We start from the raw sequence: 23,672 nt of genomic DNA, 5'->3' as shown, positions 1-23,672 counted from the left end.
CTGTTGTGAAATCGAAAGGAGGGGTTCCTCCCACAAAAGTAGCTGGGTAAAGCTAAATTCAGCTCCCAACTCTTCCTAGGGAGCAGTGTCTAATTCTATCCTGAGGGGCAACTGAGCTCCAGTGAGTGAGCATCTTAGCTGGGGGAGACAAATGTGTGTGGCAGGTTTCTTTTCTACCCATGAGCTATTGAGGATCCTTAAAGGGACTGCAAGTGACAAGAGTAACATTGCTTGGGTTGAAGGTCAGGGACTTGAGTTATGATTACATATTTTTAGAAACCACAGCATTTATAGCAATTTATTTGTTTAAAAGATTTCAAGAACAAAAAGTGATTCAGTGGAAAATGCCTGTTTTATATTCAAAAAGTTCTTTTGCAAGAACATGCATTCCCTACATTTACTGAGTAATCAATTTTAAAATTCACATGCATTTCTGAACTCTTGTAGTATATGTATAATATTTCAAAAACTAAGCAGCTATTGTCCTGAGCAATATATGAAGAGTCTTGTACAGTTTTAAAATACCTAGTTCTAGGACATTTATAGTGACAGCAAGCAGAGAACAAATCATAATAGACTTTAAACATTTAATGTGCCTATTCATCAAGTAAGGCAACAGCTCTCCTGTGGGTAAGTTAACAAAAACATTGTATCAATGTAATATGAATATTGTACACTGAACCTGTAGTATAGTATAAAGACACATACAAGAAATGTTTTCATGAACAGGAGGTTCAGACTACATTTGTGTTACAATAAACCAAGTTTGTATTCCACCATTACATGTGGTTCTCCCATAACTTCACTCTGCGATGGGTCTAGAAAATAGATAGTAAAATATTTACAAAGTTAGTAACATTTTGAAACAAACCATCATACGACAAGATGACTACATTTCCTCTAGATGTATTTGTTTATAGCAGGGGTTCTCAAACTGGGGGTTGTGATCCCTCAGGAGGTCGCAAGGTGGATACATAAGGGTCATGAGGTGTCAGCTCTGTGGGGCTGACAGCCCTGAGCCCCCATTACCCCCCAACCCCATTTTTAATTTATAAGGAGGGGGTCATGCTCAGAGGCTTGCTGTGTGAAAGGAGTCACCAATATAAAAAGTTTGAAAACCACTGGTTTAAAGCAACGTGCACATCTTGATTACTGAGAGAAGTTCTGTAGTGTATGCTGCAAATCTGTCAACCCTGTAAATATTTGTTCTAAGCAACAACCAGGGGGAAGGAAATCTGGCAGGGGTTTCCTTTCTAGGGAAAGGGAGGGAGGGGGGAAGCTATGCTATGTTCAAGCACCAGAGAGTTACACATACAAGACCTAGGACAATAAATTAAGTACAACAGACAGAAAAACAACAAAGTTTTAAACTAAGTTGAAATGGCATATCAGCAACATGAGCGTGACAAAAGAAAGATTTTACAAAGTGATTATCAAAGCCCAGTACTTAGTTTAAAAAAAAAAAATTAGAGAATGGTTACAACACTAAAAAGCAACAGTGAATATTAGTTTCAAGTGGGTGCATGTGTATAGAAAGAGACAGAGCCCAAGTCTAATAGGTAAGATAGTATATCAAAAGAGAAATACCAGAATGAGAACTTCAAACAGAATACACTAAAAAACCAGCACTCATACTGGAGTGCAACCCAAACACCACATACGGTGCTTCATTTAAACAGGGCTTCAAGGAGCAAGATTATGCAAGGAGCAGACTGACTCCCCCTTCATATCAACCACTGGAGTGGGGGCAATGCACGTTGGGGAGCAATATGCTCTGCCCTAATGGATAGAACAGACAGTGCTCCTTCCATGCACAGTACAAACTTGGCCTCTCTGAGGCACATTCCCTTCAGCACTCCTCCAGGAATATGGAGGCTCCATAATTTAGCCCCAGATGATAAAACCACTTCTCCAATAATTTTTTATTGGCATTTATTCTCTTTAACTACTATTAAAACATGGGTTAGGGGATATGGTACACATCCAAATACAAGACACAATTTTGCTTTACATTTCCGGATAACAAGCAGCTTCACCATATTTATTTTTTTCCTGATACATCCCTTTTCTAACCCCTACATTTAAATTAATAAAAAACTAGATATTTTAAAAACCTAACTGTCGGGGGCACAGAAATCTTGACAGTTCCCAAATCTCACCTTTCCCTGATAGCCCTGAGAAAGTTTTGACAGCTTACAAAATCTTTGAAAGAAAACATATTTACCATTAAGAATATCCTCAAAACCAATGCATTCATCATTTCCTCTCAGTGTATCCAGCGCTATATTTGAGCTATGCAGAAACGGAAGACGCTGGATCTGTGAAAACACAGCAAGAGTCAGAAAAAACGCAGGCTTCTCCATATTCAGGCTTCCCAAGTCCAGACTGTAATTAAAAGTGACAGGCAAAGGAATTTGTTCTTTGGGAAATGATAACAGAATGATAACATGGACTCAAGTGTAGAGATATTCTAGCCTGCACACATTTGTCTCAAGACCTGTCTGGCACCTCGTCTTATAGTCAGGGCATAGGATCTAAACATCAGAATGTACTATTATGAAAGACAGTTTTCAATTTCAGTAGAAAAATATGCCCACTGTTTTCTGCCAAATATCTGTGAATGGTCACTACAAAGTATCTTTACCTTGAGAGTTACGTGATTAATAAACATACATTTCAATAATCTGGTTAGCTACTTTATTTTCAATTTTATTTTTTCAATCCATATATCAAAAGAGAGTAAAAAGCACATCAAGAGGCTATACCATTATTTTAATGAACTTATATGGCCTTCTCTAAGAGTCATTTAGGTTAAATTTAGATTATGGATATCATTTCTCCAATCTCCACCAGAAGCAGCCTTAATGAAGTCTTTGTCCATGATTAGGGCTCCTAGGCTCTACAATAATACAAATAAAACAACAACAAAGCTTGAGATTGGCTCTTGCTCAAAAGGACCGGTTTATGCCATATGAACCATCAGACCACTATATGATTGTGTAGGAAGGAAGGCTCCGCGCGTGTCACAGGCAACTGACTAAAACGAGAAGTAAAGAGCTCAGATCACAAGATGCACATGGGACAGCAACATATTTGGATTCACAACTGCCTCTGACATAGAAAAACTTTACTGGTAAGTTATTGCGAGTACTTGTTTTTTTATATATAACAAAGCATAGCTGTCTCTTGCTTGTGGATATACTGGATTTGTAATTATCCATAATATTCGCTAGTACAGCTGCACTTTAATCAGTTCCAATACTAATACTATTCCAACTCAAATGCTGTAAAAAGGTAAAGTTACCGTACAGGCACATATCAGTGGTGAGTTCATATTATCTTCTAAGAACATTAAAAAGATAACAATCAAAGGCCAACAAGTATCCTAAGGTCACAAGAATTTCTTCTCTCCTGCATAACTAAGGCGAGCCACACGTAGGGGGCAAAAAAGTCTCTTTGCTCTCACCACTCTCCCTTCCTGCCAGATATGCAAGAGGCTGTGGGAGAAAAAGCTCTCTTCCAACAGATCTCAGGAGATCTGCAGGGAGGAGTGACTGGGTGAGAGCAGGACAAATTCCAGCATTTCTTGTAAGTCTTCTGGTGTCTGCAGGGCAGGAAACCCACAGCAAACCTTATGAGGCTTGTTGTGGGCCAACGCTTAACCCTTAGGATGGTGTAGTTCCTTATTCTACCTCAAAACACACCTGTAGTAGGTGCCTCAGCTGTAAACAAGCCCAAACAGGCTTGTCAGTCTTTAATGACCTCAAATACATTCAGTGAGGACAAACAAGTCTACTATGGCTCCTGGGGGTGGAGTGGAGGGAAGACAGACGTGCAGCAGTCAAAGATTATCTCACAAGGGGGGTGGGTACAATCTCCCACTGAACTTAAACTTTGGGGGCTGGCTCCCAATGAACTTCCCACAGCTTACAAAGAAGGGCTAATGGAGGGGTGCACATAGGGTTTTACTGCCCTGATCTCTCCCCCATCTCCTTGTGTGCTCCAGCCCCCCAAACTCCTTTAGTCTGCAGAAGCAGAGTTCCCTTCCTGTGAATTCTCAGGAGGCTTGCCAGAAGGAACATTGGTCTTGGGGAAGGAAATCAGGGATATAACTTCCATTCCCGTGGTCCTCCTCCCAGGGCCCGCAGGATGGGAAAATCCCACACAAGACTTAAGAAGTTCGGCTTCACTTCACCTGGAATTTGCTGTGATAACAGAACTCTGAATGTTTCAAATAAGCAGCGTTAGTTTTATCATAAGTAATAGAGCCAGTTCTGCTTAGAGTTTGCTTGAAAAATGTACAGTAGATGAACAGCTGTTATCTAATGTATTTTGAAATAAACAAATGCTTTTTAAAAAGCATGTTTGCAGATATGTCTATAATTAACTAAGGCAATTCATATTACTAGAATAGTTTAAAGTGCCTACCTGCTTTGCTGCTTTGAATTCCATTTGCAGCTTTAGAGGTGCATGGAGTCCTTGAATATTTCTCAGAGTCGATAAATTCATTTTATCTTGGTTTAGCTGAAACTATCAAAAGAATTTTTTTAAAGCTGCATTTAATTATAGCTATAGAAAATATATTTGTAAAATTATACTTCAGTGAACATGCATATGGAAGTTGTCCACAGCACAAATAAATTAAAAAAAATGCAATAAATAGGTTGCTAGATTTATAAACCTCAGTGTGTAAGAAAACTGCCAAAACATTAACTCATTTGTTTTAAGCAACTGAGAAAGAAAATCTAATTTTAAAATCATTACATGCTGCTTGCTACTGGCTAAAACTGTATTTTGTTATTTTTGGCAAGCAGAATGTATTGGACTCCACCAAGTGGAGTAGTTGTGTATTACTTTAATAATTTCTTGAAATTGCTTAGTGATATTTTAATATATTAGTAGCCCAGAAAGAGGAAAGCCAGGCATCTTGGCCTAAAAGAATCCCTGGCAAGCCTTATAAACTGACAAGAAGAGTAACTTTTTTTTGCTATCATTGAAAAAAAATAAGAAGCCTATATTTGGCAAACTTTTCCTATTTCCAGTATGATGAAATTACTTTATATATGATCTCAGCAGATATTTATTTTTGTTAAATATCTTATACGCGAGTCCCACTGTTTTAAATCATTTAGGAAAGAAAGTGCTGAGTCTTGACTCCTTACTGGGTCCTCTGGCACTAATCAATAACAAGAAATATAGTATATGGATATCTACTTAATAGGTACTGGTTCCTGATAAAAGAAGTTGTGACTGGCCAAATAAACTTTTCAAGTATAAACTAAAAATCATTTTGCGTGTATTTGCAGTATTTAGTGGGGGGGTTTGGCTCCAGGTTTTGCATTGATGCTACTGAGATCAGTGACAGAAGATAGTGATTTTTTTTCTGATTTTTTTTTTTATTTTCTTAATATTCAGAAGTTATACTTGTAATGTTTATGATAACAATATATTGGTGTAAGAGCCATTGATGTTTCCAAAGAAGACAGTTAGCACAAACAAGCAGAAGTATAAGTTACAGGACAGGATACCATCTCTAGGCAAAACATCAAAGGTCTAGTCAGTCTCTGTAATTTTCATCAGAAGTTTAGAAGAAAAATATTAACTATACTTCCTCTCCACTCCCCAGCTTCACTTCTTTAACTTACTACATTAGCCTTGCCAGTGTCTTTTGCTATTTAAAAGTGGGGCTTATGACATACCAAGCAAAGACATTTAGTTTCTTTGCTATTAATGCTATTTGTAGAGTTTATAAACTTCTACAGCAAGAAGAACAGCCATAACCATTTCAGCATAATACAGGAGTAATATTTTGGAATATTACACTTTTAGGTTCATTTTAGTATCTCCTGAAGATGTTTAGTTCTACTGCGTCAAATCTCCTGTGCTGAGATAAACCCTAGCAGTTCTTTCAGCTATTAACCAACCCACCACCCCATCAAAAATTCATAATGAAATATCATTTTAATTGCATAAATTATATCAAAACAATACTATTGTTAGGCTTCTTTATTCCATTAATATTAGGATCCTATTCACCAGTGACTGAGATGCACTGAAATTGCTCTGGTCAAGAAGTTAACATTAACAGTGGCCCTTAATTAAACTTTCTAACTAACTGATGGTAAGAAAACAATAAAAGGTTATCAATTCAGCATTGCACTTACATTTTTTTCTGACAGTTCCAAAGGATGGCTCGGCAAAAGTTCATTTTTCACACTTGTAAAGCTACAAAGGCAAACAAAAGTTGTTTTTTTAAAGTCACAGAAGAACCAAAAATTACTGCACCAATGTCTAGTCTGACATTAATTCCAGATACAAACATCAGTGCTCATTTAGAACAAGGAAAAAACCTATGCAAGAATTTCAGTCTTTTTCTGCTTCAGTTTCAAGCTTAACATAAAAGCAGTCATGTTTTTTCTTCCCCTGGCTCCAGCTCACAAACAGAAGACAAATTTAACTTGAATACCTGAATAAACCCTGCTATTATTGGTTCACTTATGGATAATCTACATGTGTGACCCTAAGAGCATCCTTGTGCCAAAGGGCCTGCTTGGTACCCAGCAATGAGTTTCAGCTGCCCTGACCAACTCAATGTACTCAAACTCACTAATATTACAATCTGTATCTAAAAGGTGTAATGTAACATGTCACTGGAAAACTAATAACTCACCGATCATTAATATTCTTGTGTGACATATGTACGGTCAACCCATGAAGAACTTTACAGATAGGCTGGAAATATATGACTGAAAGGTGTTTATCAAATCCCCCGACATGCCTGGTTTAAACAGGTTTTCCCCAAACAAAGGAAAAAGGCCAGGTGGGGCCAAATTCAATGGGCTATTCATTTGACAAGCTGTATAAGAAATTGCAGGAAGAGATCATTTGCCTTGTAAAAGTCATTAGTGGAGGAGAAGACAACATAGAGTCTGCAGGAGGCATCCACACCCAGCAGTGAAAAGGAAATTTATCTAGGGGTACACTTCAGAAGAATACATTTCAAAAGTTTACCAGACTATAGAGGGGGAGTGAACCCCTAAATTATCCTTCACCTGAGGAGACAAAGGAACCAAGCACTTTAAGCTCTGTTAAGAGTCCTCACCAGAAAGTCCGGTTAGCCATACTGGAAAACAGACGTCAAGTATGTCTACACTACAATGTAAGCCCAGAATTTGAAGAACTCAAATTAGCAGACCCTGGGGTTTGTTAACCTAAGGCTTGAGCGTTTACACTCATTTGTAATCACAGGTTAGGAATTGTTGAAATCTGGGTCCTAACCTGGGGTTCCAGAGTTTACACTGCATTATGCAGGCCTGAGTCCAACCACCTATATCCCAGTCTTCTGAGCACCCTCCTAAAATGTGGCCACTCTAGCCCTTTGTTCATGGTGCAGCATGGGAAAACCTGACTGTCCACCCAACTTGACTGTTCAGAGGATAAAAAAGTCATCTCGTGGGATACTTTTAGCAGACTCCCAGAGCACAAGTCCAGTGGGGCTACATCTACGCTACAAAGCAATAGGGCTTGAACACGGGGTCACGGTTTGACTCAGGCTTGGACCTGCCACCCCATGGGGTCTTGGGTCCCTGGGTTAGCACAGTTTGTGTGTATACAGGCGGGATTAGGTTTGAGCCTGAGTTTGAACTCTGAGTTTACATTGAAGTGTAAACATACCCTTGGTGAGAAACACTTCTTTGAACAAGAGACTTAAACCAGATTTTAGTCTTAGAAGTGTTTTCACTTTTATTTCCTTGTAATCCTTTCTGTCTTTATTCTTGGTATCATCTATGACTTTTTGTTTAATGACCGTGTTTTACTTTTACCATAAATCAATTCTGTGCTGTGATTGAAATAAGAGCATTTGTAGCCCCCCTACCCCTATGAATTAATAAGCTGCAGTGTACTGTCTTTTTAAAGGAGCAACAAATGACTACTCTCTGAATGTTCAGGAGGGCTGGACACAGCACAGTGACATTTCTGGGGAGCTTGGGAGTTCACCGATTGTTACCTGCAAAGCAAGGTTTGGATAACAGAGCCCTGAAGAGTCTGCTGGCAAGGAGGACAAGCTGGTGTGTCAGGGAGCTGTCACACAGCTTAGCAGTAGCAAAACACTGTCCTGTAACTCACAATTCTGGGAACCTCAGCAGATTGTGGTAATGGTAGATGGTTCTGTGGAAATTCAGGACTGGGAAGGCATTGGGGTCACTCTGCAAAAAAGTAACTGGATGGTGGAAGCCAGGGTGTGACCTGCATGCTTGTAAGGCTGGCTGGTGGTATCAGGGCAGTGGACCATAGCAGCATAGCATTTGATGCACCCACAGTTGTAGGGCAGGTGGTGACACAATTCTTACCAATCTGGGTTGAACGTCACAACATGGTACTTGTTTTGACATTATTTCATTTTCAGAAAACCTTAATTCCCTGACTATACTGTTACATGCAAGCCTTGGATTTTCTCTTTCTGAATCAGTTTGATAAGCATTTTAAATTTCAACAGAAGTATTTATACTTCTATTCTACATGTATATTTTATATACTTGTGTGTATACAGATATGGTTCTGACCACCAACCATCTGAAACACTACCAAGTAGTGTAAAAATATTAGGCCATTTTCCACACTGTTAATACTATTTCATATGCCATTCATAGCTGAAGTCAACCATTTTGGCCAACATTAAAAGAGCACACGCAACTATTATTATTATTTTTTTTAAAAGACAAAGTTCATATATGCGCAGGGATGGAAATTAAGCTTTTTCTATCAGTTGTTTAAAGGTACAGCCTTATACAGATCACTAGTTACACAGCTGTTTGTATTTATTATTTGGTTCTAAGAGTAAGGTTTCATAGGAAACAAGTTCTTGACGCATAATGCTCCTACAACAATTATATGCAAAGTGACTACACCAGTGATTCTTAACCTGCACCCTAATCAGCACACAGCTGTGGCCCATGCGATGTACAGGTAGTATATCTATCGCGTGAATGCGGCCCACATAACACAGAGAGAGCTGCATATGCAGCCCACAATGGTAAACAGGTTGAGAATCACTGGACTAGACATATCTTTTGATATAAAGTATACGGCCAAGAAGCGTATGTTCTAAAACAGGTGCATAATACATAAAAACTTTCTTCCTACATACTTAGAATTTCAATTTGGTTATGGTAATAATATATTAGCAGGCAGACAAGGCATACCCTCTGCGTAGAATATCATGACCTCCAAATGCTCCACTAGCTGAAAATTCAGCAATTGGGATGCTGTCCTTAAGCTGAGATCCAACTCCTCTGGAATTCTGAAACAAAAAGCAAGGATTACTTTTACGGAATTAGGCCCCATTCAGCGCTTCTGTTAGCTCTGGCAAACAAAAATTTAGATTAATCTCTTGGTCTTTATACCAAAAAAGAGTTGTTTGATGTTTCTTTAAAACTACATAGGCACAAGCCTTAGTCTTCAGGGTGACTGCTTTTTAACTGAGACTATAAATGACATTTAATTAGGACACCTCAAAGTGATTTAGCAGTCCTTAGATCTCTTGGAATAGTGTAATATCATGCTGTTTGCTCCTCAAACTTGCTAAGGCAGAACAAAAAGAACAACTTAACGCTCTTTTACTACATATCTGGGAGCACCTACTAAACTGGGTCCCCATCCTGATTGGGGCTTCTGGGCACTACTATAACACAAATATGAAAATGACTGTGCCATCAACTAAGGTTTAGGAAGAAACTTCTGTGAGCAGATTATTCCATAATTGTCCACTACAAGGTTTCTTGAACTCTTCTCTGAAGCATCTGGTTCTAGCCTCTGTCAGATGGAGGATATTGGACCAATGGTCGGACATGGCAATTGCTATTTTTCTTTATGCAAAGGCAAAGGGTAATAAAGAAAGCAGAAGATAAGCCCTATAAAGTGGAACTGACTGGTGTAGCTGTCTGGGGAATTTTATATTCAATCCAGTTTTGAACATCTTTTTACCCCAGAAACATAGTAACAAATTAGAGGGAACTCAGGGAAGATCAACAAAATGTAGGTATTTATTTATTGGGGTGTGGGACTGAAGGCATTGACTTTCAAGGAAACACAAAACAGTTAAATAAATGTAGCGTCATCTACCGATTAGAGAACTGGACTGGCACTCAGGAGATCTGGGCTCTATTCCCAGCTATGCCATTCAGCTACTGAGACGTTGGACAAGCCACCGCGCCTCTCTGTGCCTCAGTTTTCCTTCTCAAACTGCCTGATTTGTCTATTTGTCTATTTAAACAGTAAGCTCTTTGGACAGAGACTGTTTCCTACTATGTGAAGGTACAGTGTTTAGCACAATGGAGCCTCCTTACACTATCACCACACATATTTGGAATATGAAAATACAGAAGAAATTATTATTGTACAAGAGGGAATGACTAGAAAACAATAGGATGAAGTAAAGTAAATAAAAGCAGAAAAACCAGAAATATTCCCAAGAGTGAAACACATCAAGTACTGCAAAAAGAAGTACTTGCTTATCCTTCATTTTGTTAGGCTAAACAAGCCAAGATCCTTAAATCTTCTCTTGTAAGGCAAATTCTCCATTCCTCTGATCATCCTAGTAACCATTCTCTGAACCTGTTCCAGTTTGAATTAGTTTTTTTTAAAAGATGGGAGACCAGAATTGTGCACACTATTGTAGATGAGGTCTCACCAGTACTATGTACAATGGTAATAATGCTTCCCTATCTCTACTAGAAATATCTTGACTGATGCATCCTAGGATTGCATGATCCTTTTTCACAGCAACATCATGTTTGCAGTGCATAGTCATCTTGTGAGTGATCAATATAACCATATCTTTCTCTTGTCACCTCTAACTGATATGATCCCAATTTATAGCAAAAATTATTGTTGTTAGTCCCTAAGTGCATGACCTTGCACCAAAAGCAGAGGTGGATACCTAAACCTTAATCTTTGCAAAGTCCTGGGAAAGGAATAGCAGGAGGCATTGCCAACTCTAGCCACTCTATCACAAGTCTTGCAATATTTGGTGGTGTTCTTAAAGCCCCAACTCCTAGAGTCAAATACTTCTGTAAAAACCTCAGCTTTCATTTCCTGGAAGTAGTTGTCTAGCCCTCATGGCTACCGAGCCAAGTTTAAAGACACCCTCAAATGCGCCCTCAAAGCTCAGAAACCAGAAGGCAAATAAAAAGATTTAACTCTCTCCTCCCCCCGCCCCCAAGAAAATACCCACAAGTGACATGAAATCAAACTCTCATATGCTGGAGCCGGAGTTCGGGATGCGGAGTAGGGAACAATCCCAGAGTGGGGGTGGGAGAGAGATAATCTAACAGATGTTCCCATCCGTGAGACACTGATCCCACAGGGGGTGGGCGGCGGGGCTGGTGCCATGGCGGCCCTGACACTGCACGGGGGGGTGGGGGGGGGCAGGGAGGGCGCCGGCCGGGAACGAGCTGCTGCGGGCGGGGGCGATTCGCGCTCCGGTTCACCCCCCCACTGGCCACTGCTCCCAGGTACCGAACCGCGGACCACGAGCCGCCTCCCCGCCGCTGTACACGCCGGGCCCGGCCACCCCCATGACTCAGCACAGCCCCGCCGCCCCTAGCGGCCAGACCCGGACGGGGGCCGCGGCGGGGCGCAGGGCCCACACGGCGCAGACGTAGCCGCCGCCAGCGAGCAGCAGCAGCTGAAGCGCCCGCGGAGCCCTGCGCCCCGAGCCCGAACTCACCATCTCGTCCCCTTCACGCACAAGCCACCCCTGCTTCCGCCTGCAGTGATGACGTCACTTCCGCTCCCAGCGCAGCTTATTGCGTCATACGCAAGAAACGCCGCGAGGCGAGGCAGGGCGGGGCCCGCCCAGGCCGTGAGCGGGCGCGCGCGCGCGCGGTTTGTAGCGCTGCCTCAGGTGCCCGAGCTGGGGCAGGTCGCGTGGGGCGCAGGGCCGGGCCTTGCAGCGTGTCCGACCGCGGGGAAGAGCCGCGCGGGCTGGACACGGGGTGGGGAGCCCGGCCTCGGGGCCACGCCGCTGACTCAGGCGCCGGCGCAGCTTTGTGCGGGGAGGTTGCTGGGACCTGTTGGCCCGGGCCGCTGTTTCCAGGCGCCGGCCAGAGGGGACCCCCAAGGCGGGATGAGTCCGGGGTGCGTTAGCAGGAGTGGGGTCCGCATGACGTCACGCGGCAGGTAACGGTCCCTCGTGCTGGTGAGCCCTGAGCTGGAGCACGGGGCGCGTCCAGCGCGGAGAGCCAGCCCCGAGGCCAGGCGGGGGCAAACTGGAGAGTCCCGCGGCAGTGGCGCGGGAGCAGGGGCCGTGGCCCCTCCCGCTTTTTACCAGCTGGAAGGGCGAGCAACAGGGGGGCAGGGCCTCGGAACAAGGGGCGATGCGAGGGGTGGGGCCTCGGGGGCAACGGGGGGGAGGGGCGGCAGGGCCATGGTTTGGGTATTGGTGCCCATCTCTTCCCCCCCCTCCCCCGCCCCCACTTCTAGGGACCTCTGCTGCTCCTGTCCAGAGGAGAGTAACCAAAATGATAAAAGGGTTAGAAATCCTGACCTATGTGAAAATGTTAAAAGAAGCCTTGAGAAAAGAAGACAGAGGAGGGGTGACCTTGATAGTCTCATGTTAAGGGCTGTTATGAAGAGTTTAGGGATCAGTTATTGTCCATGTCCACTGAATGTAGGACAGGAGGTACTGTAATGGGATCAGTCTGCAGCAAGGGAGGCTTATGTTGCATATTAAGAAAAGCTTTCTGACTATAATGGTAGTTAAGCTCTGGAATAGGCTTCCAAGGGAGGTTGTAAAATCCTTGTCATTAGAGGTTTTTGAGAATAGGTTGGAGAAACCTAGACCATCCCAGCCAGGTGTTTTAGTGGTCTCATATTAGCGCATGGGGCTGGATTTGATGACTTCTCAAGGTCCCTTTCAGCTCCATATGTCTATTATTCTCTTCTTGAGTGGAGAAGGGAACTGCCAGCCAGTCAAGAGGCTCTCAGCAACAGTCTTCTTGGTATTTATAATCAATTTATAATTTATGGTGATCTATAGAGACCTGTGTCAAATTTATGTTTGATTTTTACCTGCTATAGAAGACATAAATAACTTATGAAGACTTTCTGAAATCCATCAGCTCTTTGGAAGGTTAATGAAGTATGCATTCATTTGTTCCTCCACAACTCCAGACGTAAATATCCAATACCTATATTATTGATTTTTTTTCTAAGAACTGAAGTTCAGAAATTTGTCCACTTCACCTCACGTTTTACCAAAAATTGCTCTTTTGCTACAGACTTCATGTGTGAAATTTGATGTGCACGGAGTGTAGCTTGAAGGAGGTCATGTGTATGTGCGAAATCAATTTTATACTGGGAACATTATTTTTATATTTTGTTGTTATACAGTACACAAAAATAAAGACTTTGCTACAGCCTTAATTCCTGAGAGACTCATGCCAGTCAGTTTTTCTTGGCATAGGCGCCGATTCCATGGGTGCTCTGGGGCTGGGGCACCCATGGGGGAAAAAATGGTGGGTGCTGAGCACCCATCAGCAGCCCCCTCATCAGTTCCCCCCCAGCGCCTCCCACCCACTGGCGGGCCCCGCAGATCAGCTTTTTCGTGGCACTCTGGGGGGGAGAGGAGAGGAGCAAGGATGCGGTGTGCTCGGGGGAGGGGCGGAACTGGACAGGAAAAGGCAGGCTGGGGTCTTGGAGGAAGGGGTAGAGTGGGGGTGGGGCCTGGGGCAGAGCTGGGGGTTGAGCACCCCCCTGGCACTTGGAAAAGTTGGTGCCCGTGTCTCTTGGTTTTCCTCTAGCAGTAAAAGATCACCACTCAGAAAGTTCTACAAAACCAAAGTATTGGCCCTTTCTACATTTGTATCAATAAGACTTGCACTTAAATCACAGACTTCAAAAGGATGAGAGTGGTAGACAGTATCTTTGTTTTCTTTTATGGAAAGCAAGTTTTACCTTGTAAGTTTAAGTGGTGCTCAAATGTTTTGGTGTTGGGGCATTATCATAGACTAGATGTGAATACAAAAACAAGTCAAGTTCCTGTTTAACTGCAGCTTACACAGAGACCAGTTTTTTCAATGAATATATTTATTTATTGACTCTTTGAGTTTGTTGATCAGGATATGGCTGTCAAGATGAAACATCTAACTTTCAAAGTCATCTTTTGCAGGACACAGGATACAATCACTCCATGTACATTATTGACATCATTGCAATGCATAGTTTAGGCTGCATAACATAAAAGAATGTACATTGCAAGAAAGATCTGGTTTTCCTTTAAAGACAGACTTTCACACTAGGGGAAACTTCCAGACATAAACATAAATCACAGATATTTTTCTCATCACGTTACCAAGTGAATTTGAATTTGAACAAGGATTGCTTTTCTCACAGCCTATCTTCTCTTCCCGGTTGATCCTGTAGTAAAAGTTATAATGCTAGGTGATTGTGATATCTCTTCCAGTTCTATGGCAAGGGTCTGATTGTCACTATAGGTGCATAAATGCAGTTCCGTTTAAAGTCAGTGGGAGTTGCACATGTGCAACTGACAAGATGATCAGGGCTTGGGATCAGGCCTGGGAAGCCAAGTTGGATGGTGAAAGCTCCTGTTACTCAGACACAGTGAGATAAATACAAAGCTAGTGTGACTCCAGTAGCTTTAGTGAAGTTACAGCAGAGGTGAATTTGGCACATTGCTTTTAAAAGTGACATCTACATAATTTTTTAAGAATAAAAGTTTGCCCATTTTTCCTTCTTTGTATATAAAGCCCTGAAATGTTGTTTAAATGGCTTTGTTTCCATCCCTCTGACCCCCTCCCCCCCCCCTTTTTTTTTTTTAAAGAAATACCAGGAATGGCAAGTCTTGTCTCCCTGATTTTGCTGAAAAACGTCTTTGGGATTTCAGAGATGTACAGTAGAACCTCAGAGTTATGGACACCTCAGCAATGGAGGTTGTCCGTAACTCTGAAATGTTTGTAACTGAGCAAAGCACCATTCAGGCTCCAGATCCAGCAGGTGACACTCCAGGCCAGGTTTCAGCATCAGCTGAGCTCCCTACTCAGTGGTGGTATGAGTTTGCAAGCTTGTCCTCCTGGGGGGAGGGAAAGGGGGGATGAGTGAGTGAGAGAGACAGAGAAAAAACAGCCCGTCCCCCTCCAGGCGGAAGTGTGTGTGTGAAAGCGGCATAGACCCCAAGTGCTGCTCCTGCTCTGCTGGCTCTGGCTACCTTGGGCTGGCAGCCCCAGCATCTTGCTGTAGGTGGCTGCCCCCATACATGGAGGTGGGAGTGGGCACAGCCCAGATGTACCTACCTTTAAGACGCAATACAGGCACAGTATTTTCCTTTTTATTTTTTTGGCTCTGCTACTGCCTGATTGGTTACTTCTGGTTTCACATGGTATCCGGTTGACCAGTCAGTCTGTAACTCTGATGTTCGTATCTTTGAGGTTCTACTGTATATCATGAGCTCTCACACCTTATTTTAATGTTGAGGGTTTTGAATCTTTTAAAAGACATACTTTGTCTCAAATACCCATTAGGCATTGGGGTTAAATAGGTGTTAACAAAACTAAAACCCCAATAAACAAAAAGTTTTGAATTGCCTGACTAAAAATTAATTCTGAATTATGCGGCTTTCACTCTCTTGGCTCTTATGTCATCATTTCACTAGTGGCCTGTGCATTTCCCATTAAGTCAACAGGAGTCTTTACGCAGACTTCCTGGGAGGTGGATTAGATCCTAGTCACAATAGACTTTTCTAAGATAGACAAGACCTGAATTTCTGATGTAAAAAATAAACAGAAAAACACGTTGCTCCAGATCCTCAACTTGGGTCAGTAAGTCAGAGTAGCTCCATTAACTTAAATGGCACTATACCATTGCAGTTTTTACTTCTCCCTTCTTCAGGCCTTTTTTATGCATCATGGGGTGGGTGGGGGGAAGACACACCATTTTAATACTCTGCAGGTCCCAGTTAATAATAGCAGTAGGAACTCAGAAAAATACTGGCCAAGAAAACTTTCTTTTGTATCAACAATCTCTGATTTTGATAATGAACATCCCTCTTTAAAAATGTAATACCTTTGTAATGTCAGTGAGCAGTCTGTTCTGAGTACGTGAACCTCTATAGGAAAAAACGTTTATTCTGTTGGGGAAACAACTCTTTTCCACTAGTCTCTGTCAACAGCCAGTTAGAACCTGCTAAAGTGAAAGTACTTTTTATTTGTTTTAATCAAGTAAAATAAACACTTTTCCTTTGATCTTTAAGAAGTCCTTTCTTGTTAACTTGCTTTAGACTTTTATGTTTCAGTATTCATTGTAAATTTAATTATTTTAAAAGTTATTTTGTTTTAAATTATTAAACCTTTTCTGAATTTAAGATAAACATGGGCATGTTTTGATAAAGATTAAAAATAAATTTCACACAAAACTGCAAAATGTAACAAAGATAATGTGTAGGCGTCAGTATGTTCCAAAACAAGACTCTCTAGGGGCTCTTCTAAACACACGGCTACGTTAAAACTGTGTTCTGAAAAGGCTCAGGAAACCCCTGACTCTAACCCACCCTTTCCTGAAACTGGTGAAAGTATATTAAAAAAAGTTACTGCTTCAGTGAAAAAAATAATTGAATCTCAACATATTGCCAAAGCAGATGATTTTTTTTTCCTGTTTGTTAGCATATGTTACAGCTTTTGGGATTTTCTCCATGCTGAATTCACTTATCCTAATCGTTCAAATGCAGTGAGGAACTTGATGAATGACAAAAATAACCCATCTCAGTGAGGTGTGAAATGTTATTAATGATCACAATGGGGGAACAAACACCAAACATTTCCGAGCGTTTAGTTTATAGCCACTATCTGGTTTCAAGTGAAAATATAACATCCCTTCTGTTAAAACATTCTTATTCTCTGTTTTGGTGGTGATAGTCGAACAAGGACTCTCCATTGTCTAATATGTCAGGTAAGGTGCATAAGAAGGGGTCCCTCACCTCCCTGAGGTAGTGACTCATTCTGTAGCCTGTTGGTGTCTGTGTAATTCTAGGATGATTTGCAGCTGTCCCCTGTACAGTTGTCCTTAACCTATGTAATCCCTCATTCCTTCTCTTCTTTCCAGCAAGCTTCTGTTTTCCGTTCTGCTGTGAAGGCAAAAACCTGGAGGCAGTAACATTTGTAGCCAGTCACTAGGGGTTGCTCAGGAGTCAAACATGCTGAATCTTTATCATCCTCTATCATGACTGCCAGCATGAGCTGTTTGTTCCGTATAGGTACAGGTTAGATGGACATGAGGTGTTTTAAGTAACTTGGTCAATTAGTACCAACTTTATGTGAATGTATAAAAAGTTGTAGGTCAGAGATAGATAAAACCAGTAGAACATGTGCAAAGGACAAAAGTATAGAAAGTAATAAGGGAAATATAAGTGCAGTGTGTCCCTTTCAAGGGGTCGTATTGCAAGGTTGTATTGCACTATTGAGACAACATAAATCTTGTTATTTACTGGAACAAAGTCCCATGCTTTCCACATCCAGTTTTCACCTATAAGGGACAAAAATACTCCACTAGCTCAGTATTTACAAGCAGTTGCACTAACTCATAATGGCAGCAAAATCATAGCCCCTCTGTGAGCTCATAAAAAGATGTTTATATCCTCTCTCTAAATCAGTGCTGGTCTGTGGGCCTCCCAGACGTGGAACCATGCCCAACTATAGGTGAGCCTGAAAAGGGAGTTTCCTGTGAGTGCATCTTCCTAAAGGAAGCCTGAAAGTAATTTATAGTAATTCCAGCTCCAGTGTTTGAATGCAACAGTTACTTCCCATTCCTCCTACTGTGCAGGAAAAAATCCCCAATGAGTCTGCCAAAATACCTAGCAATGATAGAGGAGTCGGAGGTTGCTCTGAGTCACAGTCATATCCACATAAACAGGTTGGTAATTACAGGCTATCTCTAATTTCTACTTACAACTGGTTGGGGAAAAAAAAATTCTCCCATGGAAAACTTTGATTTTTGATGAAAAATGTAAATTTGGAAATGGAAAATGAAAAGTTTTCATGGCCAGAAACAAAAAAAAGTATTGGTTTGGGGATTTTCAGTTTTCCAACAAAAAGTCTACATTATCCAGGGGAAAGCAGATACTTTCCGACAAATCTTTTGTTTAGTGAGAAACTTATTTTTCTACCGCAAAATAGTGTCAACAAAAAAATTTCCACCAGCTCACTTTCTACAGTATCTTTTAAAGAAGAGCTAGATGCTTAGCTGGTTATCCAGCCATAATCTACGTCTTAATGTTTTAGCATTATAATTTGTCTCTAGATGGCATGGTGACCGGCACTGTACAAGTAACTAAGCGTCTGCTTGTATTCACTGGAAGTAGAGGGGGGCTTGAAGTTCCAAAACCATAGATACCCCTGACCTTTGGGCAAGTTTGGATCTGGATCTGAACTGTGCAATGAAGACCCATATCTAATTGGAAACTACAGTTCATATTTGCTGGATGAAACCAAACAGACTCACAGAATGTAATTAAATTAGCTCTACAGTCTACAATACGCTGCCTGTAAGCAGAGCCCAGTACCTGTATGGTGCCTTGTTGAAGTTAATGGTACTCTGCACATGAGCAGCAGTCCATCTGCATGGATCCCTTTGCTGAATCAAGACTGTAGTATAATAGAGTATTTTTGTAGAGCAAAATTGTTTCAATTTTTTTAATGAAGGATTTGTGCCAAATTTGACCATAAAGAGTGCTGATAGATGTTAAAATGTTTCTGTTTATAAACTGATTTACTTAGTATTCTAGTTGTGTTATATTTCCTGGGAAACTATGACTACACATTTTCCAAGGCTGGTTTTATTCATACTTCCTTATTATTAGTCATCTGAACTTTTATTGTAATTTTATTACCCTTTATACTGTGCCTCCTAATTTTTAGAATCTAGATCTACCTGTATCTTGAAATGAAGTAACTATTTTTGTTATATCAACATCTTAAATCAGGCTTCCATCTTCAAGTAATTGGTTGAAAGACAGTCACTGAATGCATGTACAGTTAAACTTCATTTTTACAATGCAAATTTCTTATTCAGTTTATGTCAGATTATTGGGAAGATCTTGAGACAAAGATTGTCAGATAACAGCATTTCTAGGACAGGGCTGTAAACAGCTCCAGCCCCTTGTTTTTTAAAAATATTACTGCATAATGCAGTAAATCATCAATATAAGTTGACTTGCACAAAGCTAACTGAGTACATACTAATATAACATTGCAAAGATGCTGTTGTCTGACAGGATCAAAATTATTTAAAAAGAAATGGAGCAAAATCAACAGTTTATCATTAGACAGATCCTCTAAGTGATATCTAGTGTTTTAAAAAATCCCAGTATTCAAATGCTGAGAGGCAGGACGAATAGTTCAGGGGGATTTATTGCCTTCTAATAGATTACCTTTAACTTGTCAATAATTCATATTTGATATAGAATAGAAAAAAAAAACCCTCTTCATTTTAAAGGAAAACCGAGAACAGGATTCAGACTGACAGATCCAGCCATAAAAATTAACACCCTTAAGCACTATGGTTAGGTTAGAACAAAGATGATGCAAATGTGAGCTGGGAGATCTATTGTGTGGATCCTCCTTCAAAACAACTTTTTTTAATTGTAAAAGGGTACAGGAAAAACATAAACTCAAAACTGTTTATCTGAAGCAGCAAATATAGCACTGGAAGGGTTGGGAAATATACAGAGGACATTTCATGAGAGATTGTCATACCCTCCTCTGACAATACAAATTTGTGAGAATACCTTAGTGGTGGAGGATCACAGTGGGCAGATCAAAGTAACCTAGAGACTCAAAGGAGACACAAAGAGAGCGAGGTTTACATGAGACCCCTTATACGAGACAGGAATTACACCTATATAGGGCTTCATCCAAAACCCATTGAAGTCAATGGAAAGATGCAAGATGACTTCAAAGGGGTTCATATTAGGCACCTGGAGTTCAGAGTCTGAGTCTCAGACATGCTGCCTGATGGAGGAGTTGGGGAGAAAGAAACAGCTGAACAGAGGGCATGGAGATGTAAGATTTTTGCTTTTGCAAACTATCCCCAAATAGTATCTATCTAGAGCATTGATGTGAAGTTTAAGACTAGATATTTTACTCATATGCCATTTTTATTTTTCAAATCTGATTTTCTCTCTTAGCTCTTAATAAACATTGTTTTACTGCAACTCATGTGGTTTTAGAACGTTGTTTGGGAATTTCATCCAGACCATTCTGAAGAGATGAAAAGACTTCTGAAAGAGTAGGGAAGGAAGAGTGTCGGGAATGTACTCCACTGGGTATTCTCTGTCTAAAGATCACAGAATAAGGAATTCTCTCCTATAAAGTGTCCTATCTATCTTCTGGCCTCAATGCACAGGAAGTGCCTAATGAGATGAGAACTAAGTTTAAACTCCACCCCATGAATCTTTCTCCCTGATTTTGACTCCTGGCACTCTCTCTCTTCCTCTCTTCACAATCTTCCACACTTGTCCTCGGTGAATCAGCCTCCATGTTGATGACCCATCTTACGCCACAGCTTCATGTTTCCTCACCTTAACCTCTTCACTCAACCTACAGCTCTGGTTCAACTCTCCCACTCACTAAAAGGGCTGATCCCTTGACTTGGACTTCACAGAGCTCTGCTATCCCTCTGATCTCTCTGTTGCTGAGTTTCCCCTCTCTGACCAACACTCGGTCTCTTTCAGCATCACCCGTCAGCACCCCCTCCCCCGCCCACTGCTGTCACTCACCTTCCCATGACTTCCAGGCAATAGTGCTGCAACTTCTCGTCTGTTCTCAGCCCTCTCCTTCCTACCCTGTCTTCTCCATCTTCCATCAGTATGGTTGTTTATTCTATCCATTGCTCACTGTTCCCCACCTTTGACTCTTTTGCACTCTCTCCTGTCACAAGGTCTGCCCTGCCACCAACCCCCACTCCTGGCTCACTCCCAACATTTGCTTCCTGTGCTCCTGCACTGCACTGCTTAGTGTTTGTGGGGGAAATTCCACAACCAGGCTGATTTCCTCCATTACAAATTTGTTCTCTCCTCTTTCAGTTCTGCCATCTTCCTAGCCAAACAACTCTACTTCTCCAACTTCTTTGAATCACCTTTGAATCACCTTTTTGCTGTTTGACTCACTCCTCAAACCCTTCATTCCTCCTGCCTCCACTTCTTTCTCTGCCCAGGATCTTGCTGATTTCTTCAAAGAGAACACTGACAAAATATGTGGCCTTCCCTCTCCCCTCAGATTGCTCCCCTTCCCCCCTATGACTCTCTCCTCCATCCCCCAGTCATAGATGCAGAAGTTTCTTTCTCCTCTCCTCCTTTAACTCCTCTACTTGCTCCAATGGCCCTATCCCATCTCCTAATTTCCCTTGCACCCATTCTCCTCTCATCCCTGGCTTTACAATACAAACATGCTTTAATTTCTACCATCTTAAAAAGCCTACCCTAGACCCCACATGCCTCTCCAGCTGCCACCCCATCTCCCTTTCATCTTATTCAAACTCATTGAATACAACATTTACAGTCACTGTTGGAGTTCCATTCTTCCAATTCCATCCTAGACCCTCTCCAATCTGGCTTCCACACCTTGCACTCCACTATAACTGCTCTCATCAAAGTCTCCAAGGTCTTATTCCTAGCCAAAGTTCAGAACCAGTACACGCATTCTCATCATCATCAATCTGTCAGCTACCTTTGATGCAGTCAGCCATGCTTGTCTTCTTAAAATCTTTTCCTCCCTCAGCTTCCATGACTCTCTCCTTTTATGGTTTTCCTCCTTCCTCCCTCTTCATCCCCGTCAGCTTCCACAAGGCTCTGTCCTTGGTCCCCTTCTCTTTTCCCTCTACTCCTTATCTCTGGATAATCTCATCCACATAGACAACTTCAACTACCATCTCTATGTGGATGATTCACACAGCTATCTCGCTACTCCAGACCTGGCCAACCTAAAATCTAAGCCTGTCTCTCTGACATCTTTGTTGTGGATGTCTAGCTGATAGCTCAAGCTCAACATCCATCCAGGATAAGTAGATAGTGAGTGAAAATTATTACTGCATGATTGCGGTTTGGTAAAAAGAATTTGGTAGTTGCAGCCCAGCCACCTGTAAAGTGGGGTTCACATGACAAAAAACACTACAACAATTGGTATTAATTGGCTCCCTTGTTGACAGTCTCAGCAAAAAAGCAAAAGATTGGCTGGGCATAGAGTCTGAACTACTCTTTAACTCAGGGACAGGACATGTGTCAGGAAGACACTTGCACTCTTGCTATCTGTTCTATACCTGTGTTTATGGAAAAAGGACATAAGGCTTCGAACTGTCAAGCCAACACTATGCATGAATACTAAGGGCTGCATGCCCAAAGGAATTAGGTGCCTACATCCACATTTTAGATGTTTAAGCCCCAGTTTCAAGATCACTGTGATGCACAAAGCTCCTGTTGAACCCTGTAGGCGCCTAAACTCATTCGGCACCTCAAGTTTTCAGGTGCTTCTTTGATGTCTATGTTCCTGTCTCTGGGCATGGGCACTGCTGCCTACCTCTAGGCATCCAGCTGCCTCTCTCTCCCACAGTGATTCACAAGCCCCGCAGTGATTCACAAATTGGGGGAAGATAGATGTTGGTCCTCCTAAGTCATGTGCAGCAATTTACTAGGCCTAGGTGATTCTCAGCATCACAATGCCCAACTTCTTTTGTGCATCCAGCCCTAAATTCATAAACTATACTATCTGAATCAGTGATACTTAAACCTCAGTGGTTCAGGAGCCAAAGTAGTGATCAGCATTACCCAAAAGAGCCACAGTAGTGTGAATTCATTGTTTCATTATTTTATTTATATATATATATGTATATATATGTATATATATATATATATATATATATATAAAATATAATTTTCACAGAAAAATGACTGACCAAGTATTCTACAATTCTAACATAGTAAAAGCATCCTAATTGGTTAATAACTTAGATTGTTTAATAATTTAATATCACAGTATTTAATATCGTGCAAAGAGCCACAGGAGACACATTAAAGAACCACGTGCGGCTCCCGAACCTCAGTCTGAGTATCACTGATCTGGATGTATTATCAATAAATCACATGCTATTCTAAAGTTTTACAGATCTACAATTTCCTAACCTTAAAAACAATATAAACTTGAATATTTCTCCATCTGTGAAATGGGGATATAATACTTATCTCATTTGCAAAGCGCTTCAAGATCTACTGATGAAAAGCACTATGTAAATGTTCAGTATTTATTATTATTATTATATTATATGCACTTTAGCAGCAAGCTGTTTATTTGCATCATATTTATTTCTGCAAATATTCTCAATTCTAACCTGCAGCATATGCTCTTGAAATTTTAGTCCTGGATTTCCTACAAAGAAAAACTAACAATTTTTTAATGCCTTTGAGATAAACATTAACTATGTATTACATGGACACCAAAGGCTCATTTTGTTAGTAATCTGAGACAGATTCATACTATCTAAAAGTGAAAGGCTAATGCATTAATCTACTGCTCTGTTTAGACTCAAAATTTCCACATATTTTCTCTGGCAATTTTCCTTAAAACCCTGTAAAATTATCTATATTTAATTCAGTATCTAATATGCTGTGAGCT

At 41.2% G+C, this 23,672-nt stretch overlaps 1 protein-coding gene across 2 annotated transcripts; it reads right to left on the bottom strand.

Moving 5' to 3' along the window:
* Window positions 1-269: 269 nt before the first annotated feature.
* LOC102931746 (proteasome maturation protein) lies at window positions 270-19,471 on the bottom strand. Of its 2 annotated transcripts, none has more exons than XM_037891738.2 (6): window positions 11,729-19,471; window positions 9,204-9,301; window positions 6,165-6,225; window positions 4,429-4,530; window positions 2,225-2,318; window positions 270-818 (listed from the first exon to the last, which is right to left on the bottom strand). In XM_037891738.2, the coding sequence occupies exons 1-6, from the start codon at window positions 11,729-11,731 to the stop codon at window positions 751-753; spliced, it is 426 nt and encodes a 141-aa protein (XP_037747666.1). In that variant the 5' UTR covers window positions 11,732-19,471; the 3' UTR covers window positions 270-750. The 2 variants fall into 2 exon arrangements, with proteins under 2 accessions (XP_037747666.1, XP_043387290.1); XM_043531355.1 differs by lacking the exon at window positions 11,729-19,471 and adding an exon at window positions 11,234-11,257.
* Window positions 19,472-23,672: the final 4,201 nt, after the last annotated feature.

Source organism: Chelonia mydas, chromosome 1 (genome assembly GCF_015237465.2).
Source record: "Chelonia mydas isolate rCheMyd1 chromosome 1, rCheMyd1.pri.v2, whole genome shotgun sequence".
Classification (NCBI taxonomy): domain Eukaryota; kingdom Metazoa; phylum Chordata; order Testudines; family Cheloniidae; genus Chelonia; species Chelonia mydas.
The sequence above is the reverse complement of the archived record's forward strand: the minus strand, read 5'-3'. Positions and strand labels throughout refer to the sequence as shown.

What these genes read in the sequence shown, in the direction of transcription:
- LOC102931746 (XM_043531355.1), bottom strand. An exon ending in AATTCAAAGCAGCAAAGCAG is followed by an intron (nt 2,319 to 4,428) that starts GTAGGCACTTTA and finishes GTGTTTTCACAG; the next exon opens with ATCCAGCGTCTTCCGTTTCT. An exon ending in TTTTGAGGATATTCTTAATG is followed by an intron (nt 819 to 2,224) that starts GTAAATATGTTT and finishes TCTATTTTCTAG; the next exon opens with ACCCATCGCAGAGTGAAGTT.